Source organism: Mobula birostris, chromosome 1 (assembly GCF_030028105.1).
Source record: "Mobula birostris isolate sMobBir1 chromosome 1, sMobBir1.hap1, whole genome shotgun sequence".
Taxonomy (NCBI): domain Eukaryota; kingdom Metazoa; phylum Chordata; class Chondrichthyes; order Myliobatiformes; family Myliobatidae; genus Mobula; species Mobula birostris.
The window spans coordinates 111517192-111541387 of NC_092370.1; the positions used below are offsets into that span (position 1 = coordinate 111517192).

The 24196-nt window shown below is 45.9% G+C and overlaps 1 protein-coding gene across 2 annotated transcripts in view; it reads right to left on the bottom strand.

Annotated features, from left to right (window-relative positions):
* Positions 1-18526: 18526 nt before the first annotated feature.
* The window catches only part of pth1r (parathyroid hormone 1 receptor), a 93096-nt gene continuing 87426 nt past the window's right edge, over positions 18527-24196 (bottom strand). For both annotated transcript variants that reach the window (XM_072268681.1, XM_072268765.1), the window contains exon 13: positions 18527-20912. In XM_072268681.1, the coding sequence (XP_072124782.1) occupies positions 20550-20912 (363 nt within the window). In that variant the 3' untranslated portion in view covers positions 18527-20549. The remainder of the gene's footprint in view (positions 20913-24196) is intronic.

Genomic DNA, 24196 nt, shown 5'->3' on the forward strand with positions numbered 1-24196 from the left:
TGGAGGAAGTTTAGGGACCACGTGCTGGGTTCAGGATAGGTTTGTCCCACAGACACAAGGAAAAAATGTTAGGAAAAGGGAACCATGGCTGATGAAACACGTGAGGCAACTTGTCAAGAGGAAGAAGGAAGCATATGTAAGAGGCAGGAAGCAGGAGGGGCTCATGAGAAATATAGGGTAGCCAGGAAGGAGCTTAAGAAAGGACTTAGCAGAGCTCAAAGGGGACATGAGAAGGCCTTGGCATGTAGAATTAAGGAGAACCCCAAGGTGTTCTATGCGTATGTGAAGAACAGAAGGATGACAAGAATGAAGGTGGGGCTCCTAAAGGATAAAGAAGGCAACATGTGCCTAAAGGCGGAGAAGGTTGGGGAGGTCCGAAATGAATACTTTGCTTCAGTATTCACAAGTGAAAAGGACCTTGATCAGGGTGAGGTTGAAACAGAACAGGCCTGTGTGTTGGACAATGTGGAGATTAAGGAAGAAGAAGTGTTGGATCTTCTTAAAAACATCAAGATTGATAAGTCCCCAGGGCTGGACGTGATATACCCCAGGTTGCTGAGGGAAGTGAGAGAAGAGATCGCTGGAGCAGTAGCTATGATCTTTGAATCCTCTTTGGCTGCAGGGGAGGTGCCAGAGGATTGGAGAATGGCAAATGTAGTTCCCTTGTTTAAAAAAAGGTAATAGGGAGAATCCTGGGAACTATACACTGGTGAGTCTTACGTCGGTGGTCTGCAAACTATTGGAAAGGATTCTTAAACATAGAAACATAGAAAATAGGTGCAGGAGTAGGCCATTTGGCCCTTCGAGCCTGCACCGCCATTCAGTATGATCATGGCTGACCATCCAACGCAGAACCCTGTACCGGCCTTCCCTCCATACCCCCTGATCCCTTTAGCCACAAGGGCCATATCTAACTCCCTCTTAATTATAGCCAATGAACTGGCCTCAACTGTTTCCTGTGGCAGAGAATTCCACAAATTCACCACTCTCTGTGTGAAGAAGTTTTTCCTCATCTCGGTCCTAAAAGGCTTCCCCTTTATCCTCAAACTGTGACCCCTCGTTCTGGACTTCCCCAACATCAGAAACAATGTTCCTGCATCTAGCCTGTCCAATCCCTTTAGGACTTTATATGTTTCAATCAGATCCCCCCTCAATCTTCTAAATTCCAACGAGTATAAGCCTAGTTCATCCAGTCTTTCATCATATGAAAGCCCTGCCATCCCAGGAATCAATCTGGTGAACCCTCTATGGCAAGGATGTCTTTCCTCAGATTAGGGGACCAAAACTGCACACAATACTCCCAGGTGTGGTCTCACCAAGGCCTTGTACAACTGCAGTAGTACCTCCCTGCTCCTGTACTCGAATCCTCTTGCTAAAAATGCCAGCATACCATTTGCCTTTTTCACCGCCCACTGTACCTCCATGCCCACTTTCAATGACTGGTGTATAATGACACCCAGGTCTCGTTGCACCTCCCCTTTTCCTAATCGGCCACCATTCAGATAATAATCTGTTTTCCTGTTTTTTTCCACCAAAGTGGATAACTTCACATTTATCCACATTAAATTGCATCTGCCATGAATTTGCCCACTCACCTAACCTATCCAAGTCACCCTGCATCCTCTTAGCATCCTCCTCACAGCTAACACTGCCGCCCAGCTTCGTGTCATCCACAAACTTGGAGATGCTGCATTTAATTCCCTCATCCAAGTCATTAATATATATTGTAAACAACTGGGGTCCCAGCACTGAGCCTTGCAGTACCCCACTAGTCACTGCCTGCCAGTGGCTAAGATCTACTAGTACTTAGAGAAGTACAGTCTACTCAAGGATAGTCAACATGGCTTTGTGAAGGGAAGGTCATGCCTCACGAGCCTAATTGAGTTTTTTGAAGAGGTAACAAGAGAAATTGATGAGGGTAGGGTGGTAGATGTGGTCTACATGGATTTTAGCAAGGCATTTGACAAGGTCCCCCACGAGAGACTCATCCGGAAAGTCATGAGGCATGGGATCAGTGGAACCTTGGCTGTTTGGATTAAAAATTGGCTTGCAGGAAGAAAGCAGAGGGTAGTAGTGGAAGGAAAGTATTCTGCCTGGAGGTTGGTGACTAGTGGAGTGCCGCAAGGATCTGTCCTGGGACCCCTGCTCTTTGTGACTTTTATAAATGACCTGGATGAAGAGGCGGAAGGATGGGTGAGTAAGTTTGCGGATGACACGAAGATTGGAGGAGTTGTGGATGGAGCTGTAGGTTGTCGAAGGTTACAAGAGGATATAGACAGGATGCAGAGTTGGGCAGAAAAGTGGGCAGATGGAGTTCAATCTGGATAAGTGTGAGGTGATGCATTTTGGAAGGACAAACCAGAAGGCTGAATACAGGGTTAATGGTTGGTTACTTAAGAGAGTGGATGAACAGAGGGACCTTGGGGTTCATATCCAACATCCTTCAAGGTCGCTGCACAGGTTGATAGGATAGTTAAGAAGGCCTGTGGGATGTTAGGCTTCATTAATAGGGGGATTGAGTTCAAAAGTAGAGAATTCATGTTGCAATTCAGTTCTGGTCACCTCATTACAGGAAGGATGTGGAAGCTATGGAGAGGATGCAGAGGAAATTTATCAGGATGTTGCCTGGATTGGAAAGCAAGTCTTATGAGGCAAGGTTAGCAGAGCTGGGACTTTTCTCTTTAGAGCATAGAAGGATGAGAGGGGACTTGATAGAGGTCTACAAGATTATGAGAGGCATAGATAGGGTGGATAGCCAGTACCTGTTTCCCAGGGCATGAACAGCAAACACCAGAGGGCATATGTACAAAGTTAAGGAAGTGAAGTTTAGGGGAGACATCAGGGGTAAGTTTTTTACACAGAGGGTTGTGGGTGCCTGGAATGCTTTGCCAGGGATGGTGGTGGAGGCTAAAATATTAGGGGTATTTAAGAGCCTCTTGGACAGGCACATGGATGAAAGAAAAATAGAGGGTTACGGGTAGTGTGGGTTTAGTACGTTTTTTTAAGGAATGTATGGGTCGGCACAACATCGAGGGTCGAAGGGCCTGTACTGTGTTGTAGTATTCTAGTGTCTAGTGCCTAGTGAGTCCTTCAAAGTGAGTCATAGGTTGTGGGAAGAGTTCAGTGATGGGGAGACTGAAATTGAGTGAAGTGGTTCAAGAGCCTGATGGTTGAGGGGTAATAATTGTTCCTGATTGTGGAGGTGTTTGTCATGAGGCTCCTCTACCTCCTTCCTGAGAAGGGAGCATGGCCTGGATGGTGGAGGTCCGTGATGATGGATGATGCTTTCCTGCAACAGCAGTCCATGTAAATGTGCTCAATAGTGAGGAGGGCTTTACTGTGATGGAATGGGCAGTATCCACCACTTCTTGTAGGATTTTCTGTTCAAGGACATTGGTGTTTCCATATCAGACTGTGTTGCCCCTTTGTCCTGTCTTAATCTATTTGCAAAGATCCCAAAAACTATCCCAAAGTTGCATCCAATTGCTTCATTAATCAGCATCAGGTATTTGTACTCTGCTAATAGGGATTTTCCTATTAGTAGTGATGACATTACCCTTTTCTTTTATGAATCTTGTTCCACCAGTTCAACAGCACTGGTTTATTTTAAGTGGTACACAAAATGCTGGAGGAATTCAGCAGGTCAGGCAGCATCTATGGAGGAGGAGTTCTGGGCCTAGACCCTTCTCCAGGACTGGGCCCTGAATCACAGCCTGGTATGTTCTCAATGTTAATTGCTTATATATTACTATTATTTTGTTTTTTTTTAATTTGCATAGCTTGTTGGTTCGTTGTGTGCGGTCTTTCATTGTCCCGTTGTATTTGCTATGAATGCCCATAAGAAAATGAATCTCAGGGTTGTATACAGTGACATATATGTTCTTTGATCATAAATTTACTTTCAACTTTGAACTTGTCCTTGACTATCAAATGACCTCACTGCCCTAAATTAATTATCCACTAATACTTTTACTGGAAGTTTCTTATTAGTAAATGTCATACCCTTACATAAAGATGATGTCATTATTTCTCTGTTGTTAAGTGGGATTAATTCCCACTCTTATGGTTCTCATGATTTTCTTTTATGTTCCTATGGTAGCAAATTACATTGGTATTTGCTATGACTTGAGAACTTAATTAGATTGATCTATCACCAAGAGAGAATTATTTGTGTTGGAAAGGTGAGTGGTGTCATTCCTGGAGAAGTAATTATGATTATTAAGGTCCCTGTTCTAGTGCTTTAGGAGAAATAAGAAAAAATGGTATTAATGTGTCAACTTTCACAACTTTCTGCCCTTTTAATTTAGGAAACACAACACCCAACTGAGTCATGTCAAGCTTCCACAATCTTTATAAGGCGGGTCCTGTAGAAGAGAAATGACTTACACAGGCAGGACCAGAAACAATACTCCGCAGGTCCTGTTGACCCCAATCTCGGTCCAAAACATCGACTGCTTATTCCACTACATAGATGCTGTCTGATATGCAGAGTTCCTTCAGCACCTTGTGATATACAGTAGATGACAAACAACAACAGACCCAGCACCAATCCCTGCAGCACACCACTAGTCATAGGCCTCCAGTGATAGAGGCAACCACCTACAACAAACTCTCTAACTGCTTGCATGAAGCCAATGTCTAATCCAATTTACTACCTCACCTTGAATGCCAAGCAATTGAACCTTCTTGACCAACCTCCCATGTGGGACCTTGTCAAATGCCTTGCTAAAGGCCATGTAGACATGCTCTTAATACATCTGTAGAAGCCCTTAGGATTCTTCTTCACTCGTCTGCTAGAGCAACCTCATGTATTTGTTTAGCCCTGATTTCCTTCTTAAGAGTTCTCTTGTATTTCTTATAATCTCAAGTACCTCATTCGTTCCTGTCTGCCTATACCTGCTATGCAACCCCCTCTTTTTCTTAACCAGGGTCTCAATATCTCTTGGAAACCAAGGTTCCCCAAACCTATTATCCTTGCTTTTTATTCTGACAGAAACATGCAAAGTCTGTACCCTACACAAACTTCTGTCACCTGCCCTGTCTCATTCATTCACAGGAAATCTAGTATCACACTCTCACTACTTGGGACTTCTATGTACTGATGAAGCAAACTTTACTGAACACATTTGACAAACTCTTTCCCATTCAGCCCTTATACAGTATGGGAGCTCCAGTCAATATGTGGAAAGTTAGAATCACCTCCCATCACAACCAGATGTTTCTTACAGCAGTCTGTTATCTCTCTACAATTTTGCTTCCTTAAATCCCAAAGACTGTTTGTAGTCAAAATATAATCCTACTAACATGGTTATAACTTTTTTATTCCTTAATTCTACATATAAAGCTTCAATAGATGAGTTCTCCAGTCTATCCTGATTGAGAATTGCTGTGACTACTGTGCTCCCATTTTCCCTAATTAGTAATGCCAACCCTCTCCCTTCACTACCTCCTGCTTTATCACATTTAAACAATGGGACCCCACATCACTGAGCTGTCAGTCCTGCTGCTCTTGCAACCAAGTCTTACTAATGGCTACAATGTCATAATTCCATATGCTGATCTATGCCCCAAACTCATCCACTTTCTCTACAATGCTACTACTACTATGTTGACTCAGGCCTAGGAGGCCGGCGTCTGGCACGATGACGGACTCTCCACTTCTCCCTCTCCCTCATCAGTGTGTTCAGTTCATCTACATCAGCCCTGCCACTGTCTTCTAGGAACATGTTGACCATAGTCTTGTGAGGGCGCCCAGGGTTCATCCTCCTGTGTTTGGGCTCCCATATGATGACTAGGCTGGCATGTAGCTCGGTATGGCGTAGACAGTGTCCCGCTATTTGCAGTCTTCTCGCCTTGATTTTAGTGGTGAGCATCGGTAGGTCGTCACAGAGCTGTAATTGTTATATGTTATATGTCATATATTCATCATGTGCTGTTGCCAACTCACGTCAAGAGCCATCCAGAGCATTCGTGTATAGCAACCATCTAGAGACTTTCGCATAGTCTTGGTGAGTGTCTACGCCTCACATCCGTACGTGAGAATGGACTCTATGACTGCTATGAAGATCCTCTTTTTGAGCCCTCTGGTCAGGTTTGACTTCCAGATTTCCTTCATGTCGTTCATAGCCCTCCACGCCAGCATCTTCTGTATCTTTATGTCCTTCTACAATACTCCTTACATTGAAAAGTACGCAGCTCAGAACATTAGTCCTACAATGCTTGACCTTTCGATTCCTGACTTTGTATAACAACTTTCCCCACAACCACTCCACTATCTGTCCAACACTCTGATTCCAATCACCCTGCTATTCTAATTTAACCCCACCCCACCCCCCATGCAGCACTAGCAAACTTTCCTGCTAGGATATTAGTCCCCCTTCAGTTCAGGTGCAAACAATCCCTTCCGTATAGGTCCCACATTCCCTAAAAGACAGCCCAAAATTCTGAAGCCCTCCCTCCTGCACCAGATCCTTAGCTACATGTTAAACTATATGATCTTCCCATTTCTGGCCTCAGTAGCATGTGGCAAGGGTAGCAATACTGGGATCACAACCCTGGAGGTCCTGTCCTTTAACTTAGCACCTAATTCCCTGAACTCACTTCGAGTCATTGGTTCCAACATGGACCACAGCCTCTGGCTGCCTACTCTCCCACTTAAGAATGCCATGGACTCGATCTGAGATATCCCCGACACTGGCAACTGGGATGCAGCAAACCATCCGGGAATCTCATTCTCATCCACAGACTTCCTTTCTGTTTCCCTAGCCTACAAATCCCCCATCGCCACAGCTTCCCTCTTCACCCCCACTTCCCTTCTGAGTCACAGAGCCAGACTCAGTGCCAGAGACCTGACCACCGTGGCTTTCCTCTGCTGGGTCATTCCACACCCCCAACAGTATCCAAAGCGATATACTGTACCTGCAAGTGGGAGGAACAGCCACAGGGGTACTTTCCCCTCGTTGCCTGTCCCCTTCCCCCTCCTGACAGTCACCCAGTTATCTGTGCCCTCCACCTTGGCTGTAACTATCCCCCATATCTCCTGCCTATCAATCTCTCAGCCTCCCAAATGATCCAGAATTCATCCATTTCCAGCTCTATCCCCTTAACATGCACTGTTAGCTGGATGCTCTTCTTACAGTTGTAGTGTCAGGGACTCTGGAGGTCTCCCTGCCTTCCCACAATATCCCACTTGCTGGCTAAGTGAACAGTTTGCTAAAGGGACAACTGGTTTGGACCCCATCAACACTGTGATCATGAAATTATCAGCTGACTTTAATGGAATCTGGTGTAAGTCCCCCATCAACTATACTCTGGATGCAGGTGTATGTCTGAGGCTGAGATTTTGTGACCTCTATGCAGAAATTCAGTACTAAGCAGAAGTCTGAGCACATAAACCATATAACAATTACAGCACGGAAACAGGCCATCTCGGCCCTTCTAGTCCGTGCCGAACTCTTACTCTCACCTAGTCCCACTAACCTGCACTCAGCCCATAACCCTCCATTCTTTTCCTGTCCATATAGCTATCCAATTTAACTTTAAATGACAACATCGAACCTGCCTCAACCACTTCTGCTGGAAGCTTGTTCCACACAGCTACCACTCTCTGAGTAAAGAAATTCCCCTTCATGTTACCCCTAATGACATGAAAAGCTTCTAAATATCAAAAAAATTACCATAAAGTGCAGTAAACTGTAAAAAAACTAAATCAAAAAATATTTGGTGTGACCATCCTTTGTCTTTAAAACCACATCATTATCATAGGTACACTGTTCTGCAGTTTTATAAGAAAATCCACAGGTAGGTTGTTCCAAGCATTTTGGAGAACTTGCCACAGTTCTTCTGCAGACTTTGGCTTTCTTGCTTTCTTCTGTTCCTCCACGTAATCCGAAACAGCCTCGATGATAGGTAGATAGGGTCATTAAGAAAACTTTTGGCATTTTGGCCTTCATAGATTAAGGTACTGAGTACAGGAACACACGCAAAATGCTGGAGGAACTCAGCAGGTCAGTCAGCATCTATGGAAAAGAGTATAGTCGACTGTATCCCTCTGACTGAGAGTCCTGCCAAAGGGTCTCAGCCTGAAACATCAACTGTACTCCTTTTCATAGATGCTGCTGGGACTGCTGAGTTCCTCCAGCATTTTGTGTGTGTTGCCTGGATTTCCGGCAACTGCAGATTTTCTCTTGTTTGGTATTGAGTACAGAAGTTGGGATGTTATGTTAAAGTTGTCTAAGACATTGGTGAGACCCAATTTGGAATATTGTGGTGCAGTTTTGGTCACCACCCTACAGGAAAGATGTAAATAATATTGAAAGAGTATAGAGAAGATTTACAAGGATGTTGCCAAGACTGGAGGACCTGATTTATGAGGTGAATTTGACTGAGGATACAAAGCTATGAGGGGTATAATTAAGGTAAATGCAAGCAGGCCTTTTCCGCTGAAATTGAGTGAAACTACAACTAGAGGTCTTGGGTTAAGTGTGAAAGGTGAAATGTTTAAGGAGAACATGAGGGGGGATCTTCTTCACTTAGAGGGTGGTGACAGTGTGGAACAAGCTGCCAGCTCAGTTGATGGATGCAATTTCAATTTCAACATTTAAGAGAAGTTGAAATAGATACACGGATGGTAGGGGTGCGGGGGCCTATGATCTGGGTGTAGGTTGATGGGACTAGCCAGCTTCAATGGTTTGGTGGGGACTAGCTGGGCTGAAGGGCCTGTTTGTGTGCTGTAGTTTTCTACAATTCTATGACTCTATGATATTGAGAGCAGGGCTCTGTCGAGTGTTCTTTTAGCCGGAGATAATTCTTTATGACCTTGACTGTGTGTTTGTGGTCATTGTCCTCGGACCAACCAGACACCTGCCTGATGATATTGCTTGTCCAGTGTGTCAGTCATAATGACATCCTGATTCTGATTCTATGACATTACCTCATTTGATCTCACCCTGACAGAGATATTGCTCATCTCTTCCCTACCTTCTCTGCCCCCGAAACTCTCTTTCACAATAGTGACAAAGGGCTTGGTCCTGAAACATTTTAATTGTTTTCCCATTCCACAGAGTATTTCCTATCTGCTTTTACTACAGAGACGAGGACAGAGATCTGGGAAAGAGACCCAATGAACCATAAAGAGAGGATCTAAGAACCAAACAGACTCCAAAAAAATTAGTAGAGGATGTTGTTTTCCTGAGTTGATGGAGAGGGCTCAGTACTTTGCTTTCAATTCACACACAGACATTAATTACACTGATTAACTGCAAGTTGTGGTCTGGTATTCTGAATAGCTCAAAGGAACTGGGCAACTTCCATCAGAATCAATTGCATGCTGTGCAGGCGACAGCAAGTGTTCTTTCAATGACTTTGGCCAAAGTAAAATCCTCTTTGGTGGTGTAATATTTAAATTTTAATTCGGATTGTTAAGAACCTGAGAACATTTCAGTTTTTACCTACAAAGCCACCCGTTTGCGCGCCATTCTCTCCTTTCGCTGTTGCCATCAGGAAGGAGGTACAGGAGACTTAGGTCCCACACCACCAGGTTCAGGAACAGCTATTACCCTTCAATCATCAGGCTCTTGAACCCATGTGGATAACTTCACTAACCTCAAGACCGAGCTGATTCCACAATCTATAAATTCACTTTCAAGGACTCTACAACTCATATTCTCAATATTGTTAGTTGATTTATTTGTGTGTTTGCTAAATTTTTTGCGTTTGCTCAGTTTGTCTTCTGTTGCATATTGGTTGTCAAACTTTGTGTGTGGTTTGTCATTGATTGTATTGTATTTCTCTGTTCTATTGTGAATTCCTGCAAGAAAGTGATTGTCAAGAGTAGCATGTGCCTCTTTCAGGATAGTAATAGCCCTCGGGCCACGGAGGAGCAGATAAGCAGGCAGATTTTAGAATGGTGCAGGAAATACAGTGTTGTAGTTATGGGTGATTTCAACTTCCCTCATATTGACTGGCACCTCCTGACTGCAAGGGGAACAGATGGGGCTGAATTTGTCAGGTGTGTTCAAGAAGGATTCCTGGCACAGTATGTGGACTGGCCGACGAGAGGAGAGGCCATACTGGATCTAGTTCTGGGTAATGAACCTGGTCAGGTGGCAGATGTCTTGGTGGGGGAGCATTTTGTGAGAGTGGAAAAGGATAAAAGCAGTCAAAATGGGAAAGTGCTTAACTGGGGAAGGGCTATCTATGAAGGGATGAGGCAGGAACTAGCGAGAGTAAATTGGAAACAGATGTTCAAGGGTGAAAGTACAGAAGTAATGTGGAGGAAGTTTAGGTACCACTTGTGCTGGGTTCAGGATAGGTTTGTCCCACTGAGACAAGGAAAAAATGGTAGGAAAAGGGAACCGTGGCTGCCGAAACACGTGAGGCAGCTCGTCAAGAGGAAGAAGGAAGCATATTAGATTAGATTATGAGAACACGCAGTCCTCTTTTATTGTCATTTAGAAATGCATACATGCATTAAGAAATGATACAATGTTTCTCTGGAGTGATATCACAGAAAACAGGACAAACCAAAGACTAACACTGACAGAACCACAATTATAACATATAGTTACAGCAGTGCAAAGCAATAACATAATTTGATGAAGAACACACCATGGGCACAGTAAAAAGTAGTCTCAAAGTCCCGAGTCGATCGACTCCTGAGTCCCCAATAGCAGGCAGCAAAAGGGAGAAACTCCCTGCCATAAACCTCCAGGCACCGTCAACTTGCCGATACCTTGGAAGCAGTCGACCACAGCCGACACTGAGTCCATCCATCCGAAAACTTCGAGCTTCCGACCAGCCACTCCGATACAGCCTCCCGAGCGCCATCCTCTGCCGAGCGCCTTCGACCTCGCTCCAGCCACTGAAACACGCAAAGCTGAGGATTTCAGGGCCTTCTGCTCCGGAGATTCCAGTTACCACACAGTAGGAGCAGCAGCGAAGTTTTCCAGATGTTCTTCCATGCTCTCACGTCTGTCTCCGTCAAATCAGAATTGTGCACGGTCCCCTACTTACATATGTTAGATACTAGAAGCAGGAAGCATGAGGGGCTCATGAGAAATATAGGGTAGCCAGGAAGGAGCTTAAGAAAGGACTTAGGAGAGCTCGAAGGGGGCATGAGAAGGCCTTGGCATGTAGAGTTAAGGAGAACCCGAAGGCATTCTATGCGTATGTGAAGAACAGAAGGATGACAAGAATGAAGGTGGGGCCACTAAAGGATAAAGAAGGCAACATGTGCCTGGAGGCGGAGGAGGTTGTGGAGGTCCTAAATGAATACTTTTCTTCAGCATTCACAAGTGAAAAGGACTTTGATCAGGGTGAGGTCGAAATAGAATAGGCCTGTGTGCTGGACAATGTGGAGATTAAGGAAGGAGTGTTGGATCTTCTTAAAAACATCAAGATTGATAAGCCACAGGGCTGGACATGATATACCCCAGGTTGTTGAGGGAAGTGAGAGAAGTGATCGCTGGAGCAGTAGCTATGATCTTTGAATCCTCTTCGGCTGCAGGGGAGGTGCCGGAGGATTGGAGAATGGCAAATGTAGTTCCCTTGTCTGAAAAAGGTAATAGGGAGAATCCTGGCAGCCATAGACCGGTGAGTCTTACGTCGGTGGTCTGCAAACTATTGGAAAGGATTCTTAAGAATGGGATCTACGAGCACTTAGAGAAGTACAGTCTACTCAAAGATAGTCAACATGGCTTTGTGAAGGGAAGGTCATGCCTCACGAGCCTAATTGAGTTTTTTGAAGAGGTAACAAAAGAAATTGATGCGTGTAGGGCGGTAGATGTGGTCTGCATGGATCTTAGCAAGGCATTTGACAAGGTCGCCCACGAGAGACTCATCCAGAAAGTCATGAGGCATGGGATCAGTGGAACCTTGGCTGTTTGGATTAAAAAATTGGCTTGCAGGAAGAAAGCAGAGGCTAGTAGTGGAAGGAAAGTATTCTGCCTGGAGGTTGGTGACTAGTGGAGTGCCGCAAGGATCTGTCCTGGGAGCCCCGCTCTTTGTGATTTTTATAAGTGACCTGGATGAAGAGGGGGAAGGATGGGTGAATAAGTTTGCAGACTTCACGAAGATTGGAGGAGTTGTGGATGGAGCTGTATGTTGTCGAAGGTTACAAGAGGATATAGACAGGATGTAGAGTTGGGCAGATAGGTGGCAAATGGAGTTCAATCTGGATAAGTGTGAGGTGATGCATTTTGGAAGGACAAACTAGAAGGCTGAGTACAGGCGTAATGGTCGGTTACTTAAGAGTGTGGATGAACAGAGGTTCAAATCCATACATCCCTCAAGGTCGCTGCACAGGTTGATAGGATAGTTAAGAAGGCCTATGGGATGCTAGGCTTCATTAATGGGGGGATTGAGTTCAAGAGTAGAGAGGTCATGTTGCAACTCTACAAATCTCTAGTGAGACCACACTTTTTTTTTAGATTATGAGGACACGCAGTCTTCTCTTATTGTCATTTAGTAATGCTTGCATTAAGAAATGATACAATATTCCTCCGGTGTGATATCACAGAAACACAGGACAGACCAAAACTGAAAAACTGACAAAAACCACATAATTGTAATATATAGTTAAACAGTGCAAGCAATACCGTAACTTGATGAAGAACAGGCCATGGGCACTGTAAAAAAAGGTTCAAAGTCTCTTGAAAGTCCCACATCTCACGCAGACAGGAGAAGGAAGAGAATTCTCTCTGCCATGCCCGACCACAGTCCGACTCTGAGTCATCTAAAAACATCGAGGCTCTGACCAGCCCTCCAACACCATGCACCGAGCATCGACTCTGCCGACCATTTCGACCCCAGCCCCGGCCGCCAGCAGCAGGCAAAGCCGAGGATTTGGGGCCTTCCCTCTGGGGATTCTCGATCGCACAGTAGCAGCGGTAGCGAACCGGGCATTTCAGAAGTTTCTCCAGATGTTCTTCCGTGCTTCTCACGGCTGTCTCCATTAAATCAGAATTATGCATGGGACCCTATTTAACAAATACGATATCATTTCACTGGAGAGACTGTGCGCGCTGCGACGCGCCGCCATCTTCTCCTCCTGCCGAGTATTGTGTTCAGTTCTTGTCACCTCATTATAGGAAGGATGTGGAAGCTGTGGAGAGGGTGCAGAAGAGATTTACCAGGATGTTGCCTGGATTGGAAAACAAGTCTTATGAGGCAAGGTTAGCAGAGCTGGGACTTTTCTCTTTGGAGTGTAGAAAGATGAGAGGGGACTTGATAGAGGTCTGCAAGATTATGAGAGGCATAGATAGGGTGGATAGCCAGTACCTGTTTCTCAGGGCACGAATAGCAAACACCAGAGGGCATATGTACAAAATTAAGGGAGGGAAGTTTAGGGGAGACATCAGGGGTATATTTTTTTTACACAGAGGGTTGTAGGTGCCTGGAATGACTTGCCAGAGATGGTGGTGGAGGCTAAAACATTAGGGGTATTTAAGAGCCTCTTGGACAGGCACATGGGTGAAAGAATAATAGAGGGTTACGGGGTAGTGTGGGTTTAGTACTTTTTTTAAAGAAATATATGGGTCGGCACAACATCGAGGGCCGAAGGGCCTGTACTGTGCCGTAGTATTCTAGTGTCTAATGTGGAATATTGAAATATTCTCTATTTGTCTGAGCACATGCAACTTCAAAGGCAACATGAGAACTTCAATCCCATCCTGAACAAAACTGCAATCTGGCAAGAGGGATAGAGATATCATTGAAACAAAAGATTCTCCGAAATACAGAGTGAAAGTAAACGTGAATCAATTCCTTTTCCATAACACTATAATACCACAGCAGAATTAGGCCATTCGGACCATCGAGTCTGCCCTGCCATTCCATCATGGTTGATTTATTATTCCCATTCTACTGCCTTCTCCTCATAACCAGATTGCTTCACCCTTATTCAGGGAATGGAGGATATAGACCATGTGCAGACAGATGCAATAAGTTTAAATTCACATCATGGTCAGAGCAGACATTATGGGTCAAAAGGCCTGTGCCTATGCTGTTTTGTTCTGTAATGATTTGATTTGTTATTGTATATGGTTCCACACAAGGGTGCTATAAATTTATATTAGTATTCATAATCATGGCATCCATGCAAGGTAGATACGTTAATCCTGATCTGTAATAATAGCAACACACATCAAAGTTGCTGGTGAACGCAGCAGGCCAGGCAGCATCTGTAGGAAGAGGTGCAGTCAACGTTTCAGGCCGAGACCCTTCGTCAGGACTAACTGAAGGAAGAGTGAGTAAGGGATTTGAAAGTTGGAGGGGGAGGGGGAGATCCAAAATGATAGGAGAAGACAGGAGGGGGAGGGATAGAGCCAAGAGCTGGACAGGTGATAGGCAAAAGGGGATACGAGAGGATCATGGGACAGGAGGTCCGGGAAGAAAGACAAGGGTGGGGGGGACCCAGAGGATGGGCAAGAGGTATATTCAGAGGGACAGAGGGAGAAAAAGGAGAGCGAAAGAATGTGTGCATAAAAATAAGTAAGAGATGGGGTACGAGGGGGAGGTGGGGCCTAGCGGAAGTTAGAGAAGTCGATGTTCATGCCATCAGGTTGGAGGCTACCCAGACGGAATATAAGGTGTTGTTCCTCCAATCTGAGTGTGGCTTCATCTTTACAGTAGAGGAGGCCGTGGATAGACATGTCAGAATGGGAATGGGATGTGGAATTAAAATGTGTGGCCACTGGGAGATCCTGCTTTCTCTGGCGGACAGAGCGTAGATGTTCAGCAAAGCGGTCTCCCAGTCTGCGTTAGGTCTCGCCAATATATAAAAGGCCACATCGGGAGCACCGGACGCAGTATATCACCCCAGTCGACTCACAGGTGAAGTGTTGCCTCACCTGGAAGGACTGTTTGGGGCCCTGAATGGTGGTAAGGGAGAAAATGTAAGGGCATGTGTAGCACTTGTTCCGCTTATATGGATAAGTGCCAGGGGGGAGATCAGTAGGGAGGGATGGGGGGAACGAATGGACAAGGGAGTTGTGTAGGGAGCGATCCCTGCGGAATTCAGAGAGAGGGGGGGAGGGAAAGATGTGCTTAGTGGTGGGATCCCGTTGGAGGTGGCAGAAGTTACAGAGAATAATATGTTGGACCCGGAGGCTGGTGGGGTGGTAGGTGAGGACCAGGGGAACCCTATTCCTAGTGGGGTGGCGGGAGGATGGAGCGAGAGCAGATGTACGTGAAATGGGGGAGATGCGTTTAAGAGCAGAGTTGATAGTGGAGGAAGGGAAGCCCCTTTCTTTAAAAAAGGAAGACATCTCCCTCGTCCTAGAATGAAAAGCCTCATCCTGAGAGCAGATGCGGCGGAGACGGAGGAATTGCGAGAAGGGGATGGCGTTTTTGCAAGAGACAGGGTGAGAAGAGGAATAGTCCAGACAGCTGTGAGAGTCAGTAGGCTTATAGTAGACATCAGTGGATAAGCTGTCTCCAGAGACTGAGACAGAAAGATCTAGAAAGGGGAGGGAGGTGTCGGAAATGGACCAGGTAAACTTGAGGGCAGGGTGAAAGTTGGAGGCAAAGTTAATAAAGTCAACGAGTTCTGCATGCGTGCAGGAAGCAGCGCCAATGCAGTCGCCGATGTAGCGAAGGAAAAGTGGGGGACAGATACCAGAATAGGCACGGAACATAGATTGTTCCACAAACCCAACAAAAAGGCAGGCATAGCTAGGACCCATACGGGTGCCCATAGCTACACCTTTAGTTTGGAGGAAGTGGGCGGAGCCAAAGGAGAAATTATTAAGAGTAAGGACTAATTCTGCTAGACGGAGCAGAGTGGTGGTAGAGTGGAACTGATTAGGTCTGGAATCCAAAAAGAAGCGTAGAGCTTTGAGACCTTCCTGATGGGGGATGGAAGTATATAAGGACTGGACATCCATGGTGAAAATAAAGCGGTGGGGGCCAGGGAACTTAAAATCATCGAAAAGTTTAAGAGCGTGAGAAGTGTCACGAACATAGGTCGGAAGGGATTGAACGAGGGGTGATAAAACAGTGTCGAGGTATGCAGAAATGAGTTCGGTGGGGCAGGAGCAAGCTGAGACAATAGGTCGGCCAGGACAGGCAGGTTTGTGGATCTTGGGTAGGAGGTAGAAACGGGAAGTGCGGGGTGTGGGAACTATAAGGATGGTAGCAGTGGATGGGAGATCCCCTGAGCGGATAAAGTCGGTGATGGTGTGGGAGACAATGGCCTGGTGCTCCTTAGTGGGGTCACGATCGAGGGGTAAATAAGAGGAGGTATCCGCGAGTTGTCGCTGTGCCTCGGCAAGGTAGAGGTCAGTACGCCAGACTACAACAGCACCCCCTTATCGGCGGGTTTAATAATAAGGTTAGGATTAGTGCGGAGGGCGTGGAGAGCAGAGCGTTCCGAAGGAGTGAGGTTGGAATCGGGACAAGGTGCGGTGAAGTCGAGACGGTTGATCTTCCGTCGGCAGTTAGCAATAAAGAGATCCAGAGCAGGCAGAAGACCAGAGCGGGGTGTCCATGAAGAAGAGGAGGGTTGAAGACGGGAGAAGGGGTCATCGGTGGGGGTGGAAGAGTCGTTGCCGAAGAAGTAGGCTCAGAGACGGAGACGGAGACGGAGATTCCAGACCTAATCAGTTCCCCTCTACCACCACTCTGCTCCGTCTAGCGGAATTAGTCCTTACTCTTAATAATTTCTCCTTTGGCTCCTCCCACTTCCTCCAAACTAAAAGTGTAGCTATGGGCACCCGTATGGGTCCTAGCTATGCCTGCCTTTTTGTTGGGTTTGTGGAACAATCTATGTTCCGTGCCTATTCTGGTATCTGTCCCCCACTTTTCCTTCGCTACATCGGCGACTGCATTGGCGCTGCTTCCTGCACGCATGCAGAACTCGTTGACTTTATTAACTTTGCCTCCAACTTTCACCCTGCCCTCAAGTTCACCTGGTCCATTTCCGACACCTCCCTCCCCTTTCTAGATCTTTCTGTCTCAGTCTCTGGAGACAGCTTATCCACTGATGTCTACTATAAGCCTACTGACTCTCACAGCTGTCTGGACTATTCCTCTTCTCACCCTGTCTCTTGCAAAAACGCCATCCCCTTCTCGCAATTCCTCCGTCTCCGCCGCATCTGCTCTCAGGATGAGGCTTTTCATTCTAGGACGAGGGAGATGTCTTCCTTTTTTAAAGAAAGGGGCTTCCCTTCCTCCACTATCAACTCTGCTCTTAAACGCATCTCCCCCATTTCACGTACATCTGCTCTCACTCCATCCTCCCGCCACCCCACTAGGAATAGGGTTCCCCTGGTCCTCACCTATCACCCCACCAGCCTCCGGGTCCAACATATTATTCTCCGTAACTTCTGCCACCTCCAACGGAATCCCACCACTAAGCACATCTTTCCCTCCCCGCCCCCTGCATTCCACAGGGATCGCTCCCTACACAACTCCCTTGTCCATTTGACCCCCCCATCCCTCCCTACTGATCTCCCCGGGGCACTTATCCGTGGAGCAAGTGCTACACACGCCCTTACACTTCCTCCCTTACCACCATTCAGGGCCCCAAACAGTCCTTCCAGGTGAGGCAACACTTCACCTGTGAGTCGACTGGGGTGATATACTGCGTCCGGTGCTCCCGATGTGGCCTTTTATATATTGGCGAGACCCGACGCAGACTGGGAGACCGCTTTGCTGAACACCTATGCTCTGTCCGCCAGAGAAAGCAGGATCTCCCAGTGGCCACACATTTTAATTCCACATCCCATTCCCATTCTGACATGTCTATCCATGGCCTCCTCTACTGTAAAGATGAAGCCACACTCAGGTTGGAGGAACAACACCTTATATTCCGTCTGGGTAGCCTCCAACCTGATGGCATGAACATCGACTTCTCTAACTTCCGCTAGGCCCCACCTCCCCCTCGTACCCCATCTGTAACTTATTTTTATGCACACATTCTTTCTCTCACTCTCCTTTTTCTCCCTCTGTCCCTCTGAATATACCTCTTGCCCATCCTCTGGGTCCTCCCCCCCCTTGTCTTTCTTCCCGGACCTCCTGTCCCATGATCCTCTCATATCCCCTTTTGCCTATCACCTGTCCAGCTCTTGGCTCTATCCCTCCCCCTCCTGTCTTCTCCTATCATTTTGGATCTCCCCCTCCCCCTCCAACTTTCAAATCCCTTACTCACTCTTCCTTCAGTTAGTCCTGACGAAGGGTCTCGGCCTGAAACGTCGACTGCACCTCTTCCTACAGATGCTGCCTGGCCTGCTGCGTTCACCAGCAACTTTGATGTGTGTTGCTTGAATTTCCAGCATCTGCAGAATTCTTGTTGTTTTCTGTAATAATACTTTTTTATGTGGCATCGTAATTTGCTAGGCCACTTCATAAAGTATAGACCTACAAGAAAGAATAGGACTCGTTCGGATGACCAAGTCTGGGTGAGATGGCATGTCTTTACTTAATGAAGGACATAGTAAACCAAAACAGTTTGCTTTGCTGTTGCCTCAGAATTACTGAATGTACTTAACATCATTCCCTGACTTATTTTGTGGGGATTTAAATTCACGACTTCCCCATTATCATCAACAGATACAGCTTACTCATATGAAGAGTAATTGTGGATTCTATCTGAATAACCTTTACAGGTAAATTAGCTAACCCCCAGGATTGTCATCTCATGCTCCATGCTATATTATTTTAAAATCAATATCCAAACAGAATACTATTCACCGCTTCTTGTCAGTCATGATAGAGACAGCACATTTATTTTCTTTTCACATTCACTAAATTTTAAAAATATTAACAATAAATAATAATTTACTCCTTTTTCTCACAATTGTCAACCAAACAACATTGACATTACAAACTCAATCAGCAACAACAACCAGGCGTGTTTAGAATGCACTTCAATTAGTTTCACTGGACAGCGAGTGGACACAAAGTCAGTTGAACCTAATACATGCATATATATCAAAACCTACTTTGTGAAGAAGATCGTGGTTTTAATTGTGGTTGTATTTTAATGGGTTGACTACGATCCAACTCAACACATTGAATACAACTGAATCTTGCAGGGGCATTGATCTGTCGTGCTTCAGATAGTATTTGACCTCAGCTCAGTCTGAATTCTACACGTTTGTAATTTCTTCCCAGGATTCTTTCATTGAGGATCTGTCCTGATGTTGATTCCTGGATCTATTTGCTACATATCATTTCTGATCTTCCTTTTGATAAACACCTAAAATGAAAAGGTCTGATATCAGACAAGATGTCCAGGATGGTGTCCCACCTCACTGGGGCTCTGCATCACTACGTGTAGCCGTACACCTGCAGACTCCATAACAACAGGAAGGGGTGCCTTTTAAACTCCAGCTAGGGCTTAATTGTGTTGAGGCCATCTCCCAGACCCTTCGCTTCATTAGTTATCTAATCCTTCCAGATGTCCTCGCCAAAAAGCACAGCTTTGTCATTCATTCCCAATGCTGAATCTGACTTCTATCAACCCAAAATGTTAACCATGTTCCTCTCTTCAGATGCTGCCTGACCGAAAAGACCATAAGACCATAAATTATAGGAGCAGAAGTAGGCCATTCGGCCAATCAAGTCTGCTCCACCATTCAATCATGGGTTGATCCAATTCTTCCAGTCACCCCCACTCCCTTGCCTTCACCCCATACCCCTTGAAGGCCAGTTAATCAAGAATCTTTCTATCTCTGCCTTTAATACACCCAATGACTTGGCTTCTACAGCCGTTCGTGGCAACAAATTCCACAGATTTACCACCCTCTGACTAAAGTAATTTCTCCGCATCTCTGTTCTAAGAGGATGTCCTTCAATCCTGAAGTCGTGCCCTCTTGTCCTAGAATCCCCTACTATGGGAAATAACTTTGCCATATCTAATCTGTTCAGGCCTTTTAACATTCAGAATGTTTCTACGAGATCCCTCCTCATTCTCCTGAACTCCAGGAAATACAGCCCAAGAGCTGCCAGACGCTCCTCATACAGTAACCCTTTCATTCCTGGAATCATTCTCGTGAATCTTCTCTGAACCCTCTTCAATGTCAGTAAATCCTTTCTAAAATAAGGAGCCCAAAGAGTACGCTGACCTGCTATCGCCAGCATTTTCTCTTTTTACTGCCCGAATGGGATCTGATGACTCACTTTCTCCCGTGAGTTTGATAAGATTATGTGCAGCTTAGTATAGTCAACTAGTCTGGCTGAGTGAGCTCTGAAGTGCTGGAATCAAGGACTTCCTCTGCTAGATTCAGGCTGGATGAAGCAATGATTGTCATCAATGTTGTTCTGAATCGAGCCACTGAACACTGGCACTTGTGACAATGTTGTGAAACAGTGCTTAACAAAGCTCTAAATAATTACTCAAATGTCCAGACAACCCTTAGCAGATAGCAGGAAAGCATGATGAAGCCAGACGTGTCATAACTTCCTAACTCTCTCTTCACAATTATTTTCCCTTTTCTATTTTCAGGAGCCTGCTATTCCAGTGTGGGCAGAAATAATACAGTCCAGTGCCAGTGTCGAACATCTGTGGTGTGCAGTTGGAAATGAAGTTTCTTAAGTGTGCCTATAAATTACATTACAGTTTCCCTCTCTTCCTCAACAACCAATGAAGGCTTGTTGGATGCTGGAGACTTGCCATTCTCATCATCCTTGCCATACTGCTCGGGAAGGGAGGAGGGGTGCGAGTTCTCAGACACGGAGCTGCTCTTCACGTAGCCCGGCAGGTTCCAATGCCCATCGAGTAACCCGCCACCCACTCGGCTATTGAGGTGGAGAGTTTGTGGTGCCCGGGTGGTTATGTTGGCACTGATGCTATTGTTAGTGTGTGACACCATTGGCCCATAGCTGTAGGCCGTGCTTCCGCTCCGAGCTTTGCGTTTGAAGTCAAGTGCCAAAATCCAACGGGCCCATGCTTTTTTGATCTCACTCTGGACCTGAAACAAAATATAAAGATACACAATTAAAAAGACAAAAAGCAGCGTTCCAAACCTCACTCGGTACAAAGCAAAATTACTAGCCGCAGGTCTGCCATCTTTTCCCCCCAATTATTCTCATCAAGAAGCCAGAAATAGCCCATTAGCCACAAGTAGCAGCAAGATCAGCTGACCTCTCAGTAAGAGTGCATTAAAGCTTAACTTCCAGTGACAACCCCTCGCAGCAAAGCTTAATCCTTACATTTTTGGCTTTCCCAAATTTAAAGTCAGCTTGGAATCTTATTGAATGACACAAAGGTAGCTTGAAACTTTCATTAAGATATGCGCGTTAATCGGCAAATGAAATGTGGGGCTTAAGGCTGCATCCTGCTGACATCGTATTGCAGGACATGGCTAGTACAAATTACAACTTAATACTACACAGATTTTAGGCAAATACTGAGCACTGAGAGATATCCCAAGCAACATGGTGGTCAGTGTGCCAAGTGCACAGAATGCACATGCACCTTGGCCTTTATACTCATTCCTTTGACCCTCTCTCCTGACTGTAAAATAAATAGATGCCATGCAATTTATAAGCTCAAGAATTCCAAAGCAGCATCAAAGGAAAATCCTGTACAGCTTCATATATGCAATAAATCTAACGTCACAGCTTTACACTCCTGAGCTCAGAAACAACCCAGGGGCAGGATTCAGCTTATTTAGCAGTCAACATGTATCCCGCTGACTGAGAAAGCTAATGTAATCAGCATTAGAGGGGGTTGTTATCACATTATGTTTGTAGGCTAGCTTTACTGACAGTCTGCTGTACTGAAAACCTGACAAGGACCTCTAACTTCCCTGCTGGTGCATCTATGAAGTGGCTCAGCCCTTTTTTGCTCTTCCCACGACGATAAACAAATTTGAAGTCACCTTCCCATTCTGACATGCCTATGCACTGCCGCCTCTACTGTCAAGATGAAGCCACACTCAGGTTGGAGGAACAACACCTTATATTCTGTCTGGGTAGCCTCTAACCTGGTGGCATGAACATTGACTTTTCTAACTTACGTTAATGCCCCTCCTCCCCTTCGTACCCCATCCGTTATCTATTTATTTCTTTTTTTTTCCCTCTCTCTCTCTTTCTCTGTCCCTCTCATAATTACTCCTTGCCAGCCCTCCATCTTCCTCTGGGTTCCCCTCCCCCTTTGTTTCTCCCTAGGCTTCCAGTCCCATTATCCTCTCCCTTCTCCAGCCTTGTATCCCTTTTGCCAATCAACTTTCCAGCTCTTAGCTCCATTCCTCCCCCTCTTGTCTTCTCCTATCATTTCGGATCTCCCCTTCCCCCTCCCACTTTCAAATCTTTTACTATCTCTTCTTTCAGTTAGTCCTGATGAAGGGTCTCGGCCCGAAACGTTGACTGTACTTCTTCCTATCGATGCTGCCTGGCCTGCTGTGTTCCACCAGCATTTTGTGTGTGTTGCTTGAAGTCACCTTGTTGTCAATTGGATTGATGAGGCAATGTCCAATGGCTGTCTGTCTTGATCGGGCTGAGCAAGTGTGGTGCTGAGCTTGGGTGCTATGGACAACAGATCATTGAGGGGGACTGACATCAGCTGCTCCATCCCTTCTCCTCCATTTAATCTCTCCTATCCTGTGTTTTGCCCCCCTCCTACTGATTTTTTTTCTCTCTCTGTACATAATTAAAGTCCTGGTAAAGATTTTAGTTTCTCTTTGGAGAGGAGGATGAGAGGTGACTTGATAGAGGTGTACAAGATTTTAAGAGGCAAAAAGTGGACAGCCTACACCTTTTTCCTAGGGTAGCAACAGTTAATACGAGAGGGCTTAATTTTAAGGTAACCAAAGGAAAGTATAGAGCCGATGCCTAAGGTACACACACACACAAAATGTTGGAGGAACTCTGCAGGCCAGGCAGCATCTATTGAAAAAGTACAATCAACGTTTCAGGCTGAAACCCTTCAGCAGGACTGGAGGAAAGAAGCTGAGGAGTAGACTTAAAAGGTGGCAGGAGAGAGAAACACCAGGTAACAGGCAAAATCTGGAGGAGGAGGGATGAAGCGAAGAGTTGGGAAGTTGATTGGTGGAAGTGACAGAAGGTCATGGAAGAAAGATAAAGGGGCAGAAAGGAGCAACAGAGGGAGGCGATGGGCAGGCAAGGAGATGTGAGAGAGGGAAAAGGGGATGGGAAATTGAGAAGGTGCAGGGGAGGTGGTTGGGGGGCATTGCCACATTACTTGAAGTTTGAGAAATCGATGTTCATGCCATCAGGTTGGAGGCTACCCAAACAGAATATAAGGTCCTCCAACCTAAATGTGGACTCATCATGACAGTGCTGGAGACCATAGATGGACATATTGGAATGGGAACAGAAAGTGGAATTAAAATGGGTGGCCACTGGGAGATCCCGCTTGTTCTGCTGGGTGGAGCACAGGTGCTCAGGAAAGCGGGCTCTACGTCGGGTCTCACCGATGTACAGGAGGCTACACTGGGAGCACCAAACACAGTAGATGACCCCAACAGACTCACACCTGGAAGGACTATTTAGGGCCCTGGATGATAATGAGGGGGGAGATGTAGGGGCAGGTTCCACTTGCAAGGATAAGTGCCAGGAGTGAGGTCAGTGGGGAGGGACGAGACGTGCATGAAATAGAAAAGATGCAGTTGACGACAGCGTTGATGATGGAGGAAGGGAAGCCCCTTTCTTTGAAAAAGGAGGAAATCTCCTTCATTCTAAAAGGAAAAGCCTCATCCGGAGAGCAAATGCGGCAGAGACGGAGGAATTGAAAAAAGGGGATGGCGTTTTCACAAGTAGTAGGGTGTGATGAGGTGTAGTCTAGGTAGCTGTAAGTTTGTGGGTTTGTAATAGGCATCGGTGGATAAGCTGTCTCCGGAGATGGAGTCAATGAGGCTTAGGAAATGGACCAAGTGAACTTAAGGGCAGGGCACATCTGCTCTTACCCCATCCTCCCGCTACCCTACCAGGGATAGGGTTCCTCTTGTCCTCACCTACCACCCCACCAGCCTCCGCATCCAGCACATAATTCTCCGAAACTTCCGCCAGCATTTTGTGTGTGTTGCTCGGATTTCTAGCATCTGCAGATATTCTCTTGTTTGTGTCAAAGGTAATTTTTTTTTTTTTTTACAAGGTGCTAAGTGTGTGGAATGTACTGCTGGGGTGTCAGTTGAGGCAAATACATTTGGGGCATTTAAAGGACTGCCATAGACACATGGATTGAGAAAGACAAGACGGCTATGTGGGAGGGAAGGGCTAGGCTGAGCTTGGA